This window comes from Antechinus flavipes, chromosome 2, assembly GCF_016432865.1.
Source record: "Antechinus flavipes isolate AdamAnt ecotype Samford, QLD, Australia chromosome 2, AdamAnt_v2, whole genome shotgun sequence".
Classification (NCBI taxonomy): domain Eukaryota; kingdom Metazoa; phylum Chordata; class Mammalia; order Dasyuromorphia; family Dasyuridae; genus Antechinus; species Antechinus flavipes.
This window is the reverse complement of record NC_067399.1, coordinates 31,539,215-31,559,104: the sequence shown is the minus strand read 5'-3', so window position 1 is coordinate 31,559,104 and position 19,890 is coordinate 31,539,215. Positions and strand designations below refer to the sequence as shown.

At 47.1% G+C, this 19,890-nt stretch overlaps 1 protein-coding gene across 1 annotated transcript in view; it reads left to right on the top strand.

Annotated features, from left to right (window-relative positions):
• The first annotated feature begins 251 nt into the window (after positions 1-251).
• Positions 252-19,890, top strand: part of SUCLG1 (succinate-CoA ligase GDP/ADP-forming subunit alpha) — a 34,165-nt gene continuing 14,526 nt past the window's right edge. Inside the window, exons 1-2 of the mRNA XM_051974339.1 lie at positions 252-386; positions 16,946-17,049. Of these exons, the coding sequence (XP_051830299.1) occupies positions 326-386; positions 16,946-17,049 (165 nt within the window). The 5' untranslated portion in view covers positions 252-325. The remainder of the gene's footprint in view (positions 387-16,945; positions 17,050-19,890) is intronic.

The following is a 19,890-nucleotide window of genomic DNA, read 5'->3' as shown; positions in this document are numbered from 1 at the left end:
ATCTTCCGTTGCCTTCGTAGAGGGCCTGTTCTCCGTTTGCCTACGGAAAGATTTGGGGCAGATTTCGGCTGCGGGGGAGGTGCGGGGAGAAATCTCAAGCTTTCTCCTTCAGTGTTTGGACTTCGGTTTCTCTCCATTTTGTCCGTCTGCAAGCCCTTAAGGAGCCGTAGTAGCATCGGTTTGTGCAGGCGTCTGCCGCGGCCACCTTCTCCGCTCGCGACTGCGGGTCGGCCGCTGTAAGGTCCCTTCCGCGGGGTCCTGAGGGTGTCATTGGCGAATGACCGGAGCCGCCGGAACTTCTGCCTGAGCCGCCTTTGCCGTGATCATGACTTCGGGCTGTGCGGGCCTCGCCGCCGCCGCCCGCCTCCTGGCGCGCCCCTTCCTCCGTGAGTGCAAGCCCCCTTCCCCTGCTCCTGTGGCCGAGGCCCGTTCCCGCTCCGTGCGCGGCCGCCTGACAGGAGGCCGGGCCGCCGCCTGCGGGGGCACCCAGGCCTGAGGCCCGAGGAGGCGGGGGTTGGGGGCGGGGAGTCTGGGCTCTGGGGCTCCGGCCAGGGAGCCTCGGATTCTGGCGGAGGTCCCGAGGAGCGCGGCCACTCCGTGTCGCCGACTGTCAGGGCCTGTGTGCGCCCCGCACCTGGGGTCGGGAGGGGGTCCCTGAGCTGGTCAAGTTAAGCGCCTTCTGTGTGCAGCTCTGTTCCCTGCGAGCTTCTAGTCTAACAGACTGCTGCCGAGAGCTGCGGGGCAAAGCCACCGGCCACTGGGAGCTAGCCTGCCGAGGAGCCTGGCGGCCAGGGGGTCCCGCCTAGCACCCCGAGGAGCCCGGAGCTGTGGCAGCCCCCGGGCTTGCTGTGCCCCGGATGTGCCCCGGAGCTGTGGCAGCCCCGGCCTTGCCGTGCCCCGGAGCTGTGGCAGCCCCGGCCTTGCCGTGCCCCGGAGCTGTGGCAGCCCCGGCCTTGCCGTGCCCCGGAGCTGTGGCAGCCCCCGGCTTGCCGTGCCCCGGAGCCGTGGCAGCCCCGGCCTTGCCGTGCCCCGGAGCCGTGGCAGCCCCGGCCTTGCCGTGCCCCGGAGCCGTGGCAGCCCCGGGACTTGCCGTGCCCCGGAGCCGTGGCAGCCCCCGGGCTTGCCGTGCCCCGGAGCTGTGGCAGCCCCGGGCTTGCTGTGCCCCGGAGCTGTGGCAGCCCCGGGCTTGCCGTGCCCCGGAGCTGATTGACTCTGGCCGGATCGGGTGGATGCGTTAGGCGGCTCACTTGGACAGGGGAGGACAGACCTGCCTCCCCCCTCCCCCCAGCCTGCTGGTGCCCCAACCCACGGCAGCCTGCTCCGAGATCCAGGGAGGCAAGGGCTTTGCCAGGCTGGGCTCAGCAGGCTACGGGAGTGACGGCGGGGAGGGGGGGGGGACGACGGCCCCCTTCCGAGCCAGGATGACCGCCCGGGGGACCGGGGGCGTCAGCAGCAAGGGGGAGGTGAGGGAGGAGGAAAGGTCTTTAAAGATGTCTGCGGGATGTCCAGTGCCAGAATTCCAAGAGGCAAGCAGAGAGCGGGCTGGGGGACCCGAGGGCCAGCGGGGGAGTTAACGAGGCATCCGGGGGAGTTGGTGAGGTCACCAAACAATATCATAGGAAGGAAAGGAGGGGAGAGCCTCGGGAGACACAGCTTAGACAAAGCCCTGGGGAAGGGGTCGCTCAGGAAGGAGAAGGAGGGGGAGAAGAGAGTTAAGGGAGAAAGCGCTTCTTGGGGTTGGGACGTTGGGGCATCAGGAGCGCTAGGTCTGCGGGGAGCTTGGATGTAGGGTGATTGGGACCGTGGGGCCTGCAGCTACCATCCCCCTCCAGTTCTGGGGACCCAGGTGGGACCCTGGGAAGTGATAGCACTGGTGGGGGTGATGGCTTGTGCTTAGAGGGACTCAGTCAAGGAAAGCTCTCCAGCCCTTTTAGGGGTGAGCACTGTGAGAGTTCTGGGGGTGGGGAGAAGCAAGGGCATGGAACAGGCTGTAGACTCGAGGTGGGGGTGAGACTTTAGCAATGGGATTTTAGGCCTGGGGCCTCCAGGACCATTGGGATCCGGGATCTGAGGGTGGGGACCCCAAGTGCTCACCAAGTGCCAAGTGCTGCGTTAAGCTTTGGGGAATGGGAGGCAAGAATATCCCCGGCCCTCCAGGGATTCCGGGTCTATGGAGGGACAACATGTAAATAAATACAAACCCCACACACACTCACACGCATACTCAGACACACTCACACACACACTCTCTCACACAGGCCCGGTTAGGTACAGCTTGGGGTCCGTGGCCTGGCTCTGAGGTCCCATGGTGTACAACACTGGACATGGACCGGTTAAGTCAGGATCAGCTTAAAAGGATTGTTGCTTTCTGCTTTTGAGGAAGCTGGAGGCCTCACATTGCAAAACACATTGTAGCCAAAGAAAGGGCTGACTCGGCAAATGGAAAATAGACTCGATATTTTAGGGGGTAGGAGCTGTTTTGGAAGTTGAAGGAGTGAGAAGATAATTGTTTTTTTTAATTATAGCTTTTTATTTACAAGCTATATGCATGGGCAACTTTTCAGCATTGCCAATTGCAAAATCTTTAGTTCCAACTTTTCCCCTCCTTCCCCCCACCCCCTCCCCCAGATGGCAGGTTGACCAATGCATGTTAAATATGTTAAAAGTATAAATTAAATACAATATAAGTATACATGTCCAAGCAGTTATTTTGCTGTACAAAAAGAATCGGACTTTGAAATAGTGTACAATTAACCTGTGAAGGAGATCAGAAGTGCAGGTGGACAAAAATAGAGGGATTGGGAATTCTATTTAATGATTCATAGTCATCTCCCAGAGTTCATTCACAGGGTGTAGCTGGTTCAGTTCATTACTGCTCCTTTGGAGCTGATTTGAATCATCTCATTGCTAGAGATGGCCAGGTCCATCAGAATTGATCATCATACAGTATTGTTGTTGAAGTATATCATGATCTCCTGACCCTGCTCATTTCACTCAGCATCAGTTCGTGCAAGTCTCTCCAAGCCTCTCTGTATTCATCCCGCTGGTCATTTCTTACAGAACAATAATATTCCATAACGTTCATATACCACAATTTACTCAACCATTCTCCAGTTGATGGGCATCCACTCAGTTTCCAGTTTCTGGCCACTAGAAAATGATCTGTTTTATAAGAAGATGGTTCTCTGTTTAGACAATTGTAAGATAACTTAGGCCCAGTCTTAAAGTCATGAGAGAAGGTCATAAGTGGAGGTATGGGGGGGAAAGAAGGGGAGGAAAGACCACTTAGGTTTGCGGCGTCGAAGAAGGGCAGTAGGAGCCATTAATGGGAAGGAATTTTCTGTCTGGGATTTCCCCAGAGGCCCAAAGACCCTGAAGAATAGTACTTCTGGCCTGGAGGGAATTAGGAGTCACAGTCTGTGAGGAACATAATGGCTGGCTTTTTTTCCCAATGGCAGTTGTTGCCATTTAATTGGATCTTGCATCCAGAATTCCATAGTTCAACAGAGATCCCTTTGATCTGGTTCTGGGCAGTCAACTATTGTGGCTACCCAAAGGTTTGAACCATCTCTTCAAAGGAAAAGGCCATAAGCTTAAGGCCACCAAACTTGTCTAAGTTTTTGCATAAGATACTAGCTGGAATAAGATTGGGTTCTTGGATAGCCATCCTTCTGAAAGAGGTGAAGACTAATTTTACAAAATCTGATTTTACTGTTTACATTCTAGTTAAGGACATATTGCGTTCTATACATATTTCTCGTCTTAATAATGGGAGAAAATATTTTTTATTTTGATAGAGATCTTTGTTTTTCTTTCTGTTAGCATGAATTTAAATTTTTTTTTAGGTTGTCTCAGGATCTAAAATAGGTGTTAGTATTAAAGGCCCAAGAGGATTTTGCGTGTGTGTGTGTGTGTGTGTGTGTGTGTGTGTGTGTGTATGTGTGTGACATGCAATGCAGATTTTGATTTCTATTGCTGTTTTTTTCTAGATTTTTCTCGGTGGCACTTTCTGTACTGAATGTCATCAGTTTTGCAATAGTGTTTTTAATGACCAAATTGTCAATGTGTTTCAGGACATTGCACTCTCGGATGTTGCCACATTTCTTGGGTAAAAATACATGGCCAGGTAATAAAGAAAAGGAAAAAATACTCCATTTGGAAAGAGGGAGCTGAGAATCTATTAGTGAAGGGTTGCTGGTACTTTTAATTAGCAAGGGGAAAAGGTTTTTGGACCCTTCTTCAGAAGGGTAAGTTGTGACACATGGAAGGAATCGGGGCCAAGAATGTCAGATCATGGAAGGTCACGTATTATCAAGTGTGTCTTAGAGCATCAAGGGAAAGGACAGGTGTTTTCTAGAGACCTTACAGTTCAAATTGCAGAATCTCATTTTACAGCTGGAAGGATCTTAGATATCATGTAGTTTAACCCACTCATTTTTTTGATGAAGAAATTTGCACCAAAAAGATTATAACTTACTTTTGATTATCAAATTTGATTATTAGATTCTCAAAGCTCTGAGTAGTGCTTGGATTAAAACCTAAATTTCCATTAAAAGGCACTACCTTGTCTCTAGAAGAGGAGATAACACTAAATTCAATGACTTGGAATGGCTCTAGAAGCCCATCTAATGCGTCCATAGACTGAATAGGAATGCCATCAGCAGCCCTCTAGCAAGGAGAGACCTTATTGAGGCTGAAACTACTGCTTCCTTTCTGTTGGAACACTTCTGATTGCTTGCTACCTTTTCTCATTTTAAGCCGAACTCTGTTTTTCTTCTGCCCGTGGTTCCAAATCAGAATTTTGACCCTCTGGGTCCAAGCAAAACAGGCCCAATCTCACCTCTGCATGACCTTCAAACATTTGAGAACAACTGTGATATGTCTCCTTAAATCCTAGTCTCTAGTCTTCTTACCTACTGGATCATCATCATTTGAATGTTCCAATTAGTTAGATCTGTTCTTAAGAAGTGGTCCCTGAAATTAGACCTAAATCCTCCAACCAGGACCCAGAACATCTCTGGGCTATTCCACTAGAGATCTTCTGGGCTAATGTGTCTTTTGTGTCAGTTAGGAACCTACTTAACTACTATTCTCAAGCTGTCATCTCATCTCCAAGATCTTGTCTCCAAGGAGATCATATCAAATGAAATCAGAGATACTGTTTTTAAAAACAAACAAAAATTATCCTCTCTTTCCTTATTGACCAATCCATTGTCCAATTTTATTATTTCCAGATTGTCCTTATGAATATCCTAAGGGGAACAGTTAGGTGGCTCAGTGGATAGAGCATCAGCCCTGGAGTCAGGAGGACCCGAGTTCAAATCCTGCTTCAGACATAGCACTTCCTAGCTGTGTGACCCTGGGCAAATAGCTTAACCCCAATTGCCTCAGCAAAAAAAATACACACACACACACACACACACACATATTTTAACAATTAATTAATTACTTTGAAACCCAGGTAATCATAAAAGTAAAAAAAAGAAAGGTACCTTACTCTACTTTGCTGCCCTTAAGCCTTCATCTCTCCGCTCTGTCTACAAAAATATAAGGGATGCTGCCAAGTGTTACGTGAAAGCTCAGGTGTACCGTGCTTACCTTACCCACTTGATTTGCCAGTCTGATAACCCTGTTGAAGAAATGACTTTATTGGGTGTGACCTGTTGGGTTCCCTTTCTTGGAGCTCACAAACCAGCTCATTAACAAGGCAGTATGGGGCTTGCCAGGAAACAAGGGAGAGGCTTGCTGACACGCGGTGAACATTGTGGCCAGATTTGCCAGCTTCCAGGTTGCTGTGTTTTCTAAGGTACTCCCAAACAGGCCAATACTTTGTCAAACTGAGCCCCAAAAACCTGGGTCTTCTTTTCAGAGAGCATTTTCGTTATTTCTTCACTTCCTGAAGCTTCCATTCTTCTGAAAACCTCACCTCCAGTTGGCAGCAGAGAGGAAGACATCAGTGCTGGTCTTCCCAGTTCACTTTCAGATTCAAGACTTCCAGAGGTCATTTATCACTGCAGACTGCCACAGTACCTGATAGCTGAAGGGCCCTTTAGGGAGCGCAGAAATCCACACAGTTGAAGTAAATACACAGGCAGCGGCGGGCAAGTGGTCGTGGTTGTCAGGATTGCAGGGTGAGGCTCTCCAGAAGTGGTAAGTGAGCGGCTCTCCAGGAGGAGAGGAAATACTTAAAGGAAGGAGATTTGACACTTAGCCAGTCAGTGAGTTGGGTGCCAATAAAACGTTCTCTCTAGTAGTGGAGTTTGTTTTAGAGGATTATGTGATTAAGTGGAGAACCCGGAGTGAAGCTTCTTTAAGGTGAGCTGCTTTAATTGTTCTTTAGGGCACAAGGTAACTACATGTGGTCACTCACAAAGGAATCTTGATTTGTCACCAACGGGGTCAGGAGAAGAGTGTGGAAGGTTGATCCTGGTCAGCTCTTGCAGTGGAAAATCAGATGGAAGCCTTTCCCTTCTTGGTCAAATAGTAGCACTGAAAGAGCAGAGATTCAGAGCAGAAGGTCCTTTCAGGACCATCTTTGGGTCTGTAGGGCTAATTGTCATGTTTTACACACTCAGTTACTGTCTTAAAAATGACTGGGCCCACCTCAAACCAACCGCCTGAGGCCAGATTTGAATTCAGATCTTCCAGACTCCAGCATTCTAGGCACTGAGCTACCTTCGGGTATGTGGCTCCTTTGAGGTGAGCACTTGCTGCGCCCTTTTGGGGCTGCTCATGCACCTTTGGTGTCCACCTGATTCATCTAACTCACCCATGGCTCTGAGAAGCTCTAACATGTGCAGCGGCCACACTTACCACAGAGAGCACAACTCTGTTGCCAAAACAGAGGCTTGCCAAAAAGGTTATTTTATGGAGAATGCACACAGGGCAAGCGCTCCCAAGGTCTGTGAGAAAGAGCGATACAAGGATGCTCTCAAGGTCTCTCAAGAACTTTGGAGTTGATTATGTGGCATGGGAGACCTTGGCACAGAACTGCCCAGTATGGCATGCCCTCATCAGAGAAGGGGCTGTGCTCTAGGAGCAAAGGAGAATTGAAAAAAAAAAATGCAAGGTATACAAAGTGGGAGAGTCCCCCCAAATGTTCATAGCAACTACCTGTCTGACCTGTGGCTGAGCATTCTGAGCTCTGTTGCTCTGATCAGACACAGGTAATTTGATTCTAATACAGTGATGTCCTTTTTGAGAACAAAGGACAGCACCTGGTCAGAAAAGCTTCTTGGCAGGTGAACTGGAATGGGTTAAGGATAACCAATGGTCCTTAAACCTGCTGGTGAGTCGGGGCTGTCTGCTCCAAGCATGTGAAGACTTTCCCGGGAGAATGGGCAGGTGAGAGCGTTCTGTGACTTGAATCAGGCGTTCTCAGAGCCTGCTCTGACCCTGAGGATGCCGAGGTCATCTCCTGCATCCCAGGCCATCGCCACTTGGTCCGATTTGTCCTGCCACTGGACTTCAGTGATTCGGAGTAAGGTGGGGGATTTTTTGCAACTGCTTCACTTAAATCCAATTCATGTGCAAGACAAGATAGCCTCTAGCAAACTCCTACCTGAAATTCTACTTGTTAGAGATCCCTTTGGATTGACCAGCATCCTTTAAAAGTGGAGATTACCTTGAGGTTAATCATTCACATGTTATTGTGAATTAGTTCAAACATTACTTTCTTCCTGAGAACTGACCAGGATGAGCTGTGCTGAAGGTTCTGCAGAGCCCTTTGGCCTAAGGGGAGCAATGGCCTTGGGGCCAGCCTGGAAGGTGTGCTCCTGCACTCCCTGGAGGATAGTGGGCGGTCATCCCTATGAGTTGCTAGGGATCCCCATCCCCCAACTAGTATAGGTATGTGTGTATACATATGTGTGTTAATTTGGTCCTTACAAGAACCCTAGGATATAAATGCAGTTATTATTGGCTCCATCTTACATTCGAGGAAACTGAGTCTGAGAGAAATTAAATCACTTACTCGGGATCATCTAGCTGCTGTGTGAGGTAGGATTTGAATTCCTGAATCCAGGCCTAGGTACTCCGCCCACTGAGCTACCTCACTTCCTCTTAGCTTGGAGTTGCTTTTTCTGGGTCCTAGTCCATAAATCCCTGGTGGGCTTGCCCTCTGGAGGGAGAAGGGTGAGAAAGATTCTATTTTAGAACTTGTCCCAGGGCTGACCCTGTGCTCAGGGGAAGATTCCCTTCCTCCAACTCCACAGCCTCTTTACAGAATCCAGGCCAGTGTTATTTGGCAATAATGCAGCTGCGCTGAGTTACGAGCATCTTCCTACCATTTATAATGTCACATAAGGGCTTCCTGAGGTCCAACAAGGCAGTTGAGTTCCAGCATGTGTGTGTGTGTGTCTGTCTCTGTCTGTCTGCAGCTGCCTTCTAGACATCATGGAAGATTTAGTGTGTTTAAGAACTAGATATTTTCTTTCCTGAGAAAGTCTCCCTTTGCTTCTCTCCAGAGTTGTAAAATCAGCCCAGTAAGTAGGCCAGAAAGGTGAGAAGGGCTGCTCTTGGGATGGAGTTGGCTTACAAGTTCATGCCCTTGAGGATCACAGATGCGGGGTTTTATAAAGGACCTTAGAGTCCTCATTGACTTTTGTGGGCAAAAGACTGTATGGTGGGCAAGAGGTGGGGATGGCAGCAGTGCCCAGCCCCCTCTCAGGGGTAGAACCCAGGGCTCACTTCCTCAGCCTCACTGATGATGGGCTCCGGCCAGCCAGGTGCTGCTTGGGCTGCTTGCTACTTTCTTTCTGAGATGAGCTCAGAGCCCTGAGGCGTTGGTGGATGGTCCTGGCAGGCTGGGATCCGGGGGGCTCTCCTTAATTTGGTGTCTTGGGATCTTTAAGATATGGCTTAAGCTGAAATATGGAGAGGTTAAATTATTTTATCAGGGTCACATGAGTCTGGAGACTTGAATCCCTGGTCTTTCTTCTAAGCCAGCTTTGGTGTGGGTCCAGTACCATAAGTAGATAAAAATAAGCCATTCCCCTCGTGAAAAGGTGGAGTCACTTCTGTGGGGACAGTATGTGGAACAATATATGGCTTAATTCAGACACAGAATTAGATTTTTGAGCAGGCAGGGATCACTTCCCTCATTTTACTGATGAAAAACCAAGGTCGGATGGATTAGCTTCCCTTGCCCAAGGTCACTCATACAGTCAGTGGTAGAGCTGAATTTGAATCTGGGACCTCTGTCTCTGATCTCAGTTTTCTTTCTACTTTATAGAAATTTGCTCAGGAAATCAAGGTTTCACCCCTTTTTTTGCAAGGCATTCTGGGTATAGTGATTTGTCCAGGGACACTTAGTAGTGTCAAGTGTCTGAGGTCACAGTTGAACTCGGGTCCTCCTGACTCCTGGGCCTGGGCTCTATCCATCGTGACCCCCAGCTGCCCCAATTACAGTTTTGTTCTTTGTGCTTATGTCTGGTGTCTGCCACATCTCACACCTGCCGACCCAGGGTCACATAGCCAGCAATCTGCATTTGAACTCAGGCCCTCCTCACTCCTGTGCTGCTGCTCTATCCATGGCACCATCGTTTTGTAACAGCACACCCACAGTTTAAAGCACAAACATTAGCCTCCAACCACTTGCCAAAGACAATGAGTATTTTTTTATCCATTGAGTTTTCTATGTGTTGGCAGTTGGGTTTGTCTTTTTCTGAGTGAAAACAAAGCAAAATTAGTGAAGCCAAAATTTATCAAACTCACCAAGTTCACAGTCATTAAAGTGACAATCATAAGCAAACTCAGAGAATTCTAGTTAATCTCCTGGGGTATCTGGTTAAATCTTGTACAGCTGGTCCTCGAGTTAAGTGCCATTCTACTGAAGCCCAGGGGACTAGGGCAGTACAGACGTGGTCCTCGAAATGTCTGAGTCAGCTGGCGGTCCCAAAGGGGTCCTGGCCCGTAGGTCTCTGCCGGGGCCCTCCTGGTGATGTCTGTAGGTGGAATTGCAGCATTTCTTACCTGGAACAGATGTCTGAGATCGGTGCATCTTCTTGTTTTTATAGATGAAGAAGCTGGGCTTCAGAGAGTAACTGGAATTAGGAAGATGAAATGGAAAAAGAGCCATTTAAGCAATAGTTGCTGTTAAATTGAACCATGGGTTTTAAACGTTCACTGCGAGCTGACCGTGTAACCTAGATTGTTTTTCAGTTGTGTCCAATCTTTGTGACCCTTTGGGGGGGAGCTTCTTGGTAAAGGTATTAAGGTAGTTTGCCATTCCTTTCTCTAGTTCGTTTTACAGATGAGGAAACTGAGGCAAATGCTATGTGACTTGCCCAGGACTAATGACTGTCTGAGGCAGAATTTGTACTTGGAAAGGGGCGGGAGGGAAGGGAAGGGGCTTCCTGTGGCTCTGCACTCCACACTGCACCACTTTGCTCTCCCAGTCTGGTGGTTAAAAAGCAAAAAAGCGAATGTAGCCAAAAGTGCCAGGCCCGCCTCTTATCAGAAATCCCAGAGCCCTCCGGAAGAGCTGGGCCAAAACCTGGAGCCAACCCTAGAACTCCTCAGCTCTGAGGTCTTAGGAGCATGACCTCAATGGGGTCCATACGCTGCCTTGAGAAAAGGGAGCTCTTGGGAGAGTTGAGTAGAGTGGAGAAGACCGAGGGGACGCCCTTTCCATATCTTCCATTCCATTTATGGAACAGCATTCATAAGAGGGAGGATGCAATCTCGAAACTAAGAGTTGGATGTAGTGCCGGGGCCCTCTTCCAGCTGGAAGAGATGAAAGGGGAGGGAGAGCATTAGAACGTGGGGGAACGCATGGCGAGTGAGCAACGGGACACCATCTGTGGGAGCTCTGTGAGGTTGGGATGCTGAGGATGCTGAGGGGTACCAGCCAGGAATCCATCTTTTCTCCTGGATGTAGCAGAAACTTTCACCAGGGAACTCTGGGAAAGGGAGAGGTCAGACCAGGGAGGGAAGGCAGTCAGGAGGCCATTGCCTGAGAGGGGCTGTGGGGCTCCACCAGGTGGGTGTGCTTGGAGTGAAGGGATTGGGCAGAGGGGGAGAAGGTGAGTTAGGCAACATGGAAGGTGGGAGTGGGCCAGACCCCTGATGCCCTTCCAACTTGAGGAGGCATCGGAGTAGACTTCTGGGATCATCCTAGAGCCAGACCACCATGTGGTATGTTCCTGTAGGACACTGGGTACCAGGTGGGGGGTCACTTAGCAAAAAGTTATTTTTTGGAACATAAACCCATTTTATAAATTATAGGTTGTAGGTGTTTCAGTGCTTACAGCAGGTGGCATTTAGACAAAACACCTTGCAGATTTGGCCACACAAAATTTAGAGAGAGAATCCTTTCTTTGATGGATTGTCAGTATAGTTGCCACTCTCTTCAGAAAGTTTAATTGAGGGCTAGTTTTATTGTAGCCAGAAGAGAATTGGACATTTGTCCAATTGTGAAGTCACAATTACTCTTTACCTGGAATCCAACTTGTTAAACCCATTTTGCAAATATATTAAGATTCTAAGATCTGAAGAAAGAGTCAGAAGTCTTAGCAGTTCATTTTTCAGATCAGGAAACTGAGACCCAAAGAGGTAGATCAAGTGACTTTCATAAGTAATAAGTCGCAGAGAAAGACCTGGAACTGAGGTCTTCTGGATCCAAATCAATTATTTTCCCCGTTATATCCTGGGACCTTCTTTTGAGAGTGGATTTTTGGGTTTCACAGCCTTTCTTCCTCACTGAGTTCGGAGTACAACATTCAATTTGCAAATTCACTAGAGAGGAATTTGGCATTACTACATTGGTAGTATGGCATCATTATTATTATTATTATTGTCAGCAAAATTTCCATTTTAACAAAGTAATATAGGTGTATCCCATGGAATTCATTAAAATATAGTCTTATTGGTAATTTGGAGAAAGGTCCATGTGAGTTACAGATCATTATAGGAAACATAGTTTTATTATTTGTTTAAAAAGAAGGCTGAATGAAATGGTAGTTGGGAAGATTTCTTTTTGTCCTAATGTCAATCATTTTAAGTTCAATTGTGTTAAGTAGACATAAAGTAACCTAAAAGATTTGACTTATGCTTTGATACTTAAGAATGGTTTGTCATGAGATTATTAATTTTACTTAAATAAATTTGAATAAAATCGAAAAGCGTACTCTTTTAAGTAATTTAAACATTTCCCTAGCTCCATTAATATTTTTAATTTGCTAAGTAAATTCCAAGTTAATTAGAGTTGAATATTCTTGTCAATTGACAGAGGCCGACTTTGACGCTTCCTAGAGCAGCCTAGGAACACTTAGAGATGATATTGGGTTTGGAAAATCGTTGCCAGCATTACAAGCTTAACCTCTTCCACCATGTTGTAAAGGAGTCGCCTCTGGCCTTACCAGTCTCTACCTGCTTTCTGGAGGACTACGCTAACTCAGTATCTTGGGGCTCACCATGCAAGCATGCTACTACTACTGGAGAGTTAATGAAGAATTCTTGACATTGGCAACCTCTGAAACAGGAGAATACAGGATGCTCTTTATTGATGTGCTGATTCTTTTCTGCTTTGGTAGTGATGGTGGCAAAATTGTAGAAAAGGCAATAAGGAGCTAAGAAATCAATTTTTAGATGATTGAGTGCCTTATTTCATTAATCGTGTTTATATGTTCAGTGTCTTCCTAGTTTATTGGGATGTGCCTCTGGAGCATAGGAGACCTTTAATCAAGTTGATTGGTTATCATGCTATAAATGGAACGTTTTTGTGGTAAACGAAGCTAGAAGATTGAAGAAGGTGGCAATCAATGGAAGGCTGATTCCTAAACTGAGTCAATAACTCAGGTAAAAGAATTGGTAAATGCCGGTTTCATCCTGCCTCCAAAGGCAATATAAAGCATAATTTCAGATGATGTTTGGACTTCTTTGGGTCTCAGTTTTCTGATCTGAAAAATGATCTAACGTGTGACTTCTTAAACCGTGTTTGTGTCCTCACGGGGAATTTCATAGCTGAATATGGGGATTGCAAATTTTTTATTATCAGTAAATGTTTGATTTGTATATCTATTTTATATGCTTGTGTACCTGGAATTATGTGAAAATTTCTTGGCTGAAAAGGGGGTGCAAGTAGAAAAAATGTAAGAAGACCTGCTCTATTACAGTACTTGTGATAAGTGTGATAAGCATTTATAAAAAGACCACCATGAAAATCACTGCAACTTAAGTGCAAAAAAAATTGAGAAATTCCACAAAGAATTTATTAAAACTCCCAAGTAAATGGACTGTCAGTAGAAAGGTAGAAAGAAGGGAAGAAGGAAGAACCAGAGGGAACAGAGATAGGGATTAAATTTGGTATTTCTTTGCGACTTGCTACCCATGGAGGTCAGTCTTTTGTCTCTTTAGTAATTATGTCCCAAGAATGGTGTCAGTACCTCCCAAGGAAAAACTATCCTAACTTGCCTGGGAAGTTGAGGAGTTAGGATATTGCTTCTCCCACACCGTGGGAGGAAGAACAATAGAGATAACTTTGTGCAGTCTTCAGATAATAAAAGGCAAGAAATAACAGAGGCCAGGGTCCAAAGAGAAAAAAGTTTCTCTAGAGATGGTAATGTCCTCTGGGTTCCTATTTGGCAGCAAACTCCCCAATATTGCAGTTTCTTAAATGAACCCTTCATTTCCCTTTAAAGGGATGACTATGTTAGTTGTCCAGACTACGTTCTGCAGTCGGATAAATAGTGCACTGAATTGGTTGGAGAACATGCTCCACTGCATGTGGCAGAGGAGCTGGGCCTAGAATGGGAGTTATGGTGTTTGTTTTTTGACTTCTCTCCGGCTTCTCCCTGATTGTTCTGTGTTGGTTTTCTTCCTGTGTTATGTCTGAGTCATGGCTTTTCTCAGCTTCCCAGTAATTAAGATTCAGGCCCAACCTCGAGGGCCGGAGAAGAGGGGCATGGCAGGCTGGAGAGCCGTCAGTCCCTACAGTGACACAGTCAGAGGCTCATGGTCCACGTAAGTCGGATCAGCGTGCTTTTAGGTTGCTGCTCCTTGTGCTCCATGCTGGGATATAGATAGAAAGGCTCCGTGCCCTCAGGGAGCTCCCAGACTATGGAAGGAGATGACACGCAAACAATTGTGCACCAACACAATCCATAGGGAGTAGACTGGAACCTGCACTAAGGAGCCCTAGTAAAGTAGGATTTTGGATGAGACTTGAAGGAAGATAGGGGAGCTAGAAGGGGGAGATAAGGAGGGGGACAAGTGAAAATGGCCAGAGGTGGGGCAAGGAGGCCATCGTACTGAATAGTGAGAGAGCAGGGGGAATGAGGTACAGGAAGAATGGAAGGATGGAAAGAGGCCAGCTTCTAAAGGACTTTAAAAGCCTATTGGAGATTATTCTGAATTCATTAACAGACTTGTCCCCGTGGTATTATCACCTCTGTCTTGGAGCCCATGTCCCCTCCTGAGCTTGTGTTACCCTTTTAGCTCCTCCTCACTCTGCTGATTCCTTGAGCTTCCAGGCTATTTCAGCCCCCAGCACTTTTTAAGAACAAGCACAATTCCCTCATTTTCTGCTTTTGAAATTATTCCTTTTGTACCAACATGAAGGACTTCATATTTATTCTTGTTAAATTTCCTCTTAACAGATTCACACTGTTGCTCTAGCCCAGTGGTCTGCACACGAGGACCTGGGCTGAGTCCTGCAAACTGCCTTTTTTGGTATTAAATCCTCTGTTTTTGTGTAAAGGGACATAAAAAACCATTCTTAGCTCTTCTGCTGGGGAAGCTGTTTGCTGACCTCTGGTCTCCTCTGGCAAAATCCTTTTGAAGACAGACTTCAGTGGTTGGTGCGTTGACCCTCTCATCTGGTTGTTGGCTATCTCGCAGGATACAGTGTGGGAAGGCGTAACCTTTAAGGGGGGAAAGGTGGGAAGCTGTCCCATGGCTCGGCTTCTGTCCACATCAGACCCAAAGACCAAGACTGACTCAGCGGGAGGACCTGGATTAGCTCAGCCCTTCTGCCAGGTGGTGAGCAGCATCGTCCAGTCGTCATGAAGGACTTCATTTTGCTCTTCTCGTTAGCTGCCTTAGGCCCTGACTCCTCAGTGTGCGGGGAACAGAAGAGGGAAAGGGGAAGTCAGAGGTGGCTTCTGTTACTAAGGTCAGGGGTCCTTTCTTGGGCATCTCTTCCTAGATGTCCCTGTCAGTGTCCCAAAGTCTGTTGTCCGAAGTGGGATTCGTTAGCTTTCTCCTCTTTGATTCCTCAGCCTTGGTCACTGCTGCTCCCATCCCTCCTCCTCTCTTCCTTTTATCCCAGAGAGCTGAGCAAGCCCTGATTTTTGTCGGTTCTTTGTGGTGACATTTCTCCCTTCCACTGCAATCCACTCTCTTACTCTCTTACTTGGGATAGTCATACAGTCGTTGTCATCCCTCCAGTTAATTTTCTCTTCCAAACCAGCCCAAATATACCCCTGTTTGTTTTACCTTTCTGACATGGAAGTCCGAGCGTAGCCTTTCACATTACCTGCAAGGAGCTGACCATATGAAACCTCCCCACTACCCGCTGAAGAAGCTCCAAACCCCTAATGACAACAAGTTTATTCTCTTTTATTCCTATTTTCGGGATTGGGGTCCGTGGGGATGGGGCATGGGAGGGACTTTGACCTTGAGTTTACATCTTGCCTCTTATCCTTATTACCTTTGTGATCTTGGGGAAGACACCTGCCTCAGTGTCTTCAGTTAGATGAAAGACTTAAGGTGACTTTTAAAGCTCTTCTAGTTCCAATTCTTTCTAGATCTAGTTTCTAAATTCCTTCTTCCCCAGCTTTACCTATCTTTTATTTTATGGCACTTTTTATGTTTATTGCACTGATACTTCAACATGTATTTTATATAATCTAGAGATAGAGACTCTATCCTTATCCTTTGCAATTCTCATTCAAATCTCCCTTTAATAGACTATTGCACTGATACTGCAACATATGTATTGTATAATGTGTGTGCTGTGTATTCAGGGAAGGCATGGAATGGAGCACAGAATGTATGCAAGGGAATAGTTTAGAGTTAGTCCTTAAGGGGGAAGTGGCCCGAATGCCAGATTTAAGTTTGAATTAAATTGCATAGAGGAGCCCTGGGAGCAAAGGGACCCCATACAATCTGTGCAGAAGAATTTTTATCGAGTGTTTGCTGAGTGACAGCCACTGTCCTAAGGGCTGGAGGGAGAGAAGGGTGACCAGGGAAAGGACTTTGGGCCTGGGGAGTTACGAGGTTGGTGGCTGAAGTTGAGGGGAGTCAGATGATGGCCCCTTTCCAGAAACCTGGGTCCTTATTTAATTGTCATTCCCAGGATAAGAGACGGAAAGGCAGAAGCACGGCAGGGAAGTTGTGCTGGGGAGAACCTCTCATAGAATAGAATAAATACAGTCTGGTCCCAGGTGGGAGATCCAGAGCCGAGGGGCGCTCCTCCCACTGGGAGGGTGACTGGAGGATAACATGGCAGCAGAAGGCTAAGGGAACCTTCTCCACCGAGGGGAGAGGGCTGGCTAGACAGATGGTTCTCTCTGGGGGTCTCTGGTTCTAATCTTTTGGGCCCATCTTCTGTGGGGTTCAGTGTTCTGTAGTGGGTAGGTGCATTTTACTGACTCCGTCAGCACCGAGCCCCACAGAAGATGGAAAGAAGGCAGTGTTCAGGGTCACTTACATAGTATTCAGTGGCTGTGATGACTGTGAAGCCCTGACATTCTTTAATTGCAGAAGGCTGGGCAAGTCATTCAGCTTTTCTTTGCCTCAGTTTGCAGAATTTGAGATGGAGAAGCTGTTTCTTTTTCTCAGTGTAGCCATTGCCACCGAGTTCTGCCTGGTGGTGAGGGCCGGGTGGCTTTTGTGTCCGAGCGGCTGAGGCGCGAGTCTGGCAGGGCCATCGGGCTTCTGGACTTGCTGTTGACTTGGCAGTTGTGTGCTCATTATACTCATCATCGCCTTCTCTGTTTTTCAGTGCAGCAGAGCGGAGTCCGGCATTGCGCCTACAAGGCCTCGAGGCAAAACCTCTACATCGATAAAAACACAAAGGTTATTTGCCAAGGTTTCACTGGCAAGCAGGTGTGTACGTGCTGTCAATTTTCTGTCTTGGAGGTATTGGCTTAGTTCATTTTTTCCCCTTAAAATCCTTGAGTGATGATTTCCTGTTCTCTTTTGTGAGGTACGTGATAACAAAATATTCTCATCATCTCTTTATGAGGTGATGTATTTTATTATTATTATTATTATTATTTTTTGCTGAGGCAGTTGGGGTTAAGTGACTTTGGCCCAGGGTCACACGGCTAGGAAGTGTTAAGTAACAGTCTGAGGTCAGATTTGAACTCGGGTCCTCCTGACTTCAGGGCTGGTGCTCTATCCACTGCACCAACTAGCTGCCCTCAGATGATGTATTTTAATTGTTGTTACTGCATCTACGTGCTATTTCATGACTCGTAGAACAACAAGCTCTACAATTCTGTGGATTGGAAACTCTTTTTTACTTTGAGATTGCTTTAAAAATTAAACACATCATTAATTCATGAAGATTTAAAAAAATCAATTTGAATGGAATAATATTTCTCATAAAATGTCATTCCTTTCATTATTTGAATTTTTTTTTCTGAATTACTTCTGGTTTAAAATGTGAGCGACATCATTAATTTTTCCTTTTCTCCCCTCTCTTTCTCCCTCTAGCCTCATTTCTTTACCACTGTTTTTTGTCAGTAAAAATTGGCTTAATCAATAGCATGTAACTCTTTTCAGTAGCATTTTTATACATTTATGAGGCAAACAGTTGCTGTTCAAAGCAGTGACCCCTACCCCCAAGACAAAACAAAATCCTGAAGTACCTTTTGAATCATCTGTTTGAACCCCAAAAAAGGGAAATTAAGTTTAGCACATAAGCAACAAATACTGTACATCTTCCAGGCAAGTATATATGAGAGACAGCTGTTTGAGAAACATTCTCTGCCCTCGAGGAGCTTACGGTCCCATAGAGGGAAGGAAAGGAAGTGTACATACAAATAACTTAATAAAAACATTTTACTGTGTTTTAATTCCCTGAAAGCAGGCGTTTTGTCACTCTATCCCCAAAAATTGGATTAGCCAGAAACCCCCTGCTTCCTAGCCACAAAGTGTAAGCTACATAGAAAACTCCTATGTGGTTATACTCCGGCCAGTACTTGGAGGGCTTGTGATTTTTTGCTGTCTGCACAGAGCAGCACAGATGGCAGCTTTCTCCAGTTTTATTGATCTTGGAGAGTCATTGTGGCTGAAAATTTGACATCTTGTTACCAAACAGCCAATGAGCCTCGTCCCACCTCTGCTCCTCTGGGGGAGACGCCCACCCAGAGTCCCGGGCTGGAGCTCCTGCGGGCCTTCGGCCCCAGAGCAAGGAGTGGTCGTGGGTCAGGGGTCCTTCCCTGGAGCACTTGAGTGCCAACTCTGTCTTTGGGACCCATCTCAGGTGGTTGTTGGTCCAGACAGTTAGATTTGTTGTCTCCATTGTGGTCCATTGTTTCTGTTGACTCTAGGCTTACGTTCAGACGCCGAGGGTCTTAACTGTCCTAGTTACTGTTTGTTCATTCAGAAGCTGTTATTGTGGAGGCGATGCTTTGGTTTTAAATTTAAAGCTTATTTCCGCAGGGACTCTGCGTTTTTGTTTCATCTCAGCTCATTAGTTCTTTTTTCCCAGGCACTCATTGTTCCACATATGAATGAGGGAAAATTTTATTTCTTAATAGATACCCAGCAATGCAAATGGCCAATGGCTGCCAACATTCATTTTACATATTGACTTTTATGAGCTGCTAAAACTGTTGTGAAAAATGTGTAGTAAAACCAAAATGGGGGGTTGTTGTTAACTGCTTACTGTTCTGGGGAGGCAGAGGGGTGGAAGCCCCTTTCCTGATGTCAGATTGTCCCAGGAACACGGAATCATCCTTGGGGGCATCTCCTGAGATTTATCCAGGCACCTGCAGGAGTGGTGGGAGCATCACAGGCCTGAGGTTCTGCCACTAGATGTTTGGCAAAGCGCTTGACCTCTCTGGACCTCATTTTCCTTTTCTGTAAAATGAAGAGACCAGACTAGATGATTGTAGAGATTTTTCCAGGTTACTTTGTGATTCTGTGATCTTACACAGCATCGGAGTCCCTGGCACACGACGTGTCTCTATCCTTCTTTCTGGTCCAGATCTGCAGCACTCCTAATGCCAGTGAAGATCTTTGAGCAGAACAGCCCAGAGCTTGTAGATTCTCTGGGCTCAGAACTGGCTCTCCTCTCTGCCATGGGCTCACCCGGCCTTTGGTTCTGGCTAGTCTGATGCGCCTGGTCCTCCGGCCACATTTCCTAGCTTCCCAGCAGTGAACTTGGGAGCTCAGAAGTCCTTTGGGTAGATAGTCCCAGGGATGGGCTTGAAAAAGATCAAACCTCTCTGGGTGGGTCCTGAGCCAAGTGCCCGTGTCTTCAGCCTGAGTGCCTAGGAAAGGCACCGTCCCTGGACAGTGCCGGGCGGCCTGGGGGAGCAGTGTTATTAGAGGAGGCAGCCTTTCCCAAGTAGACTTACTCCTTAGCACCTCACCTTTATGTGCCAGGGCCTTGAGGGAAGCTTGACTTGAGGGACTGGGCACAGTTAGCCTAGCGAGGAGGAACTCGGGCACACGGCTGCCTTCAACTATTAGGGTGACTGCCTCAGAGAGAAGAACCAGGAGGGACATGGAGGTCTGACGTCAGGAAAGTCCTAACTGCCCACGCTGCCACAGGGTTATTGCTCCCAGCTGAAGAACCCCTGAGCTGGTAAAAGTGGGGAGACTGCTTTGGAGGCTTCATTGGCGGCTCAGTGAGTTTTGGTTGGGGCGTTCTAGGCCAGGAGTAAGCCTAGAATGTTCATCTGATCTCTGAGGCCCCTTCCAACTTTAGGATTC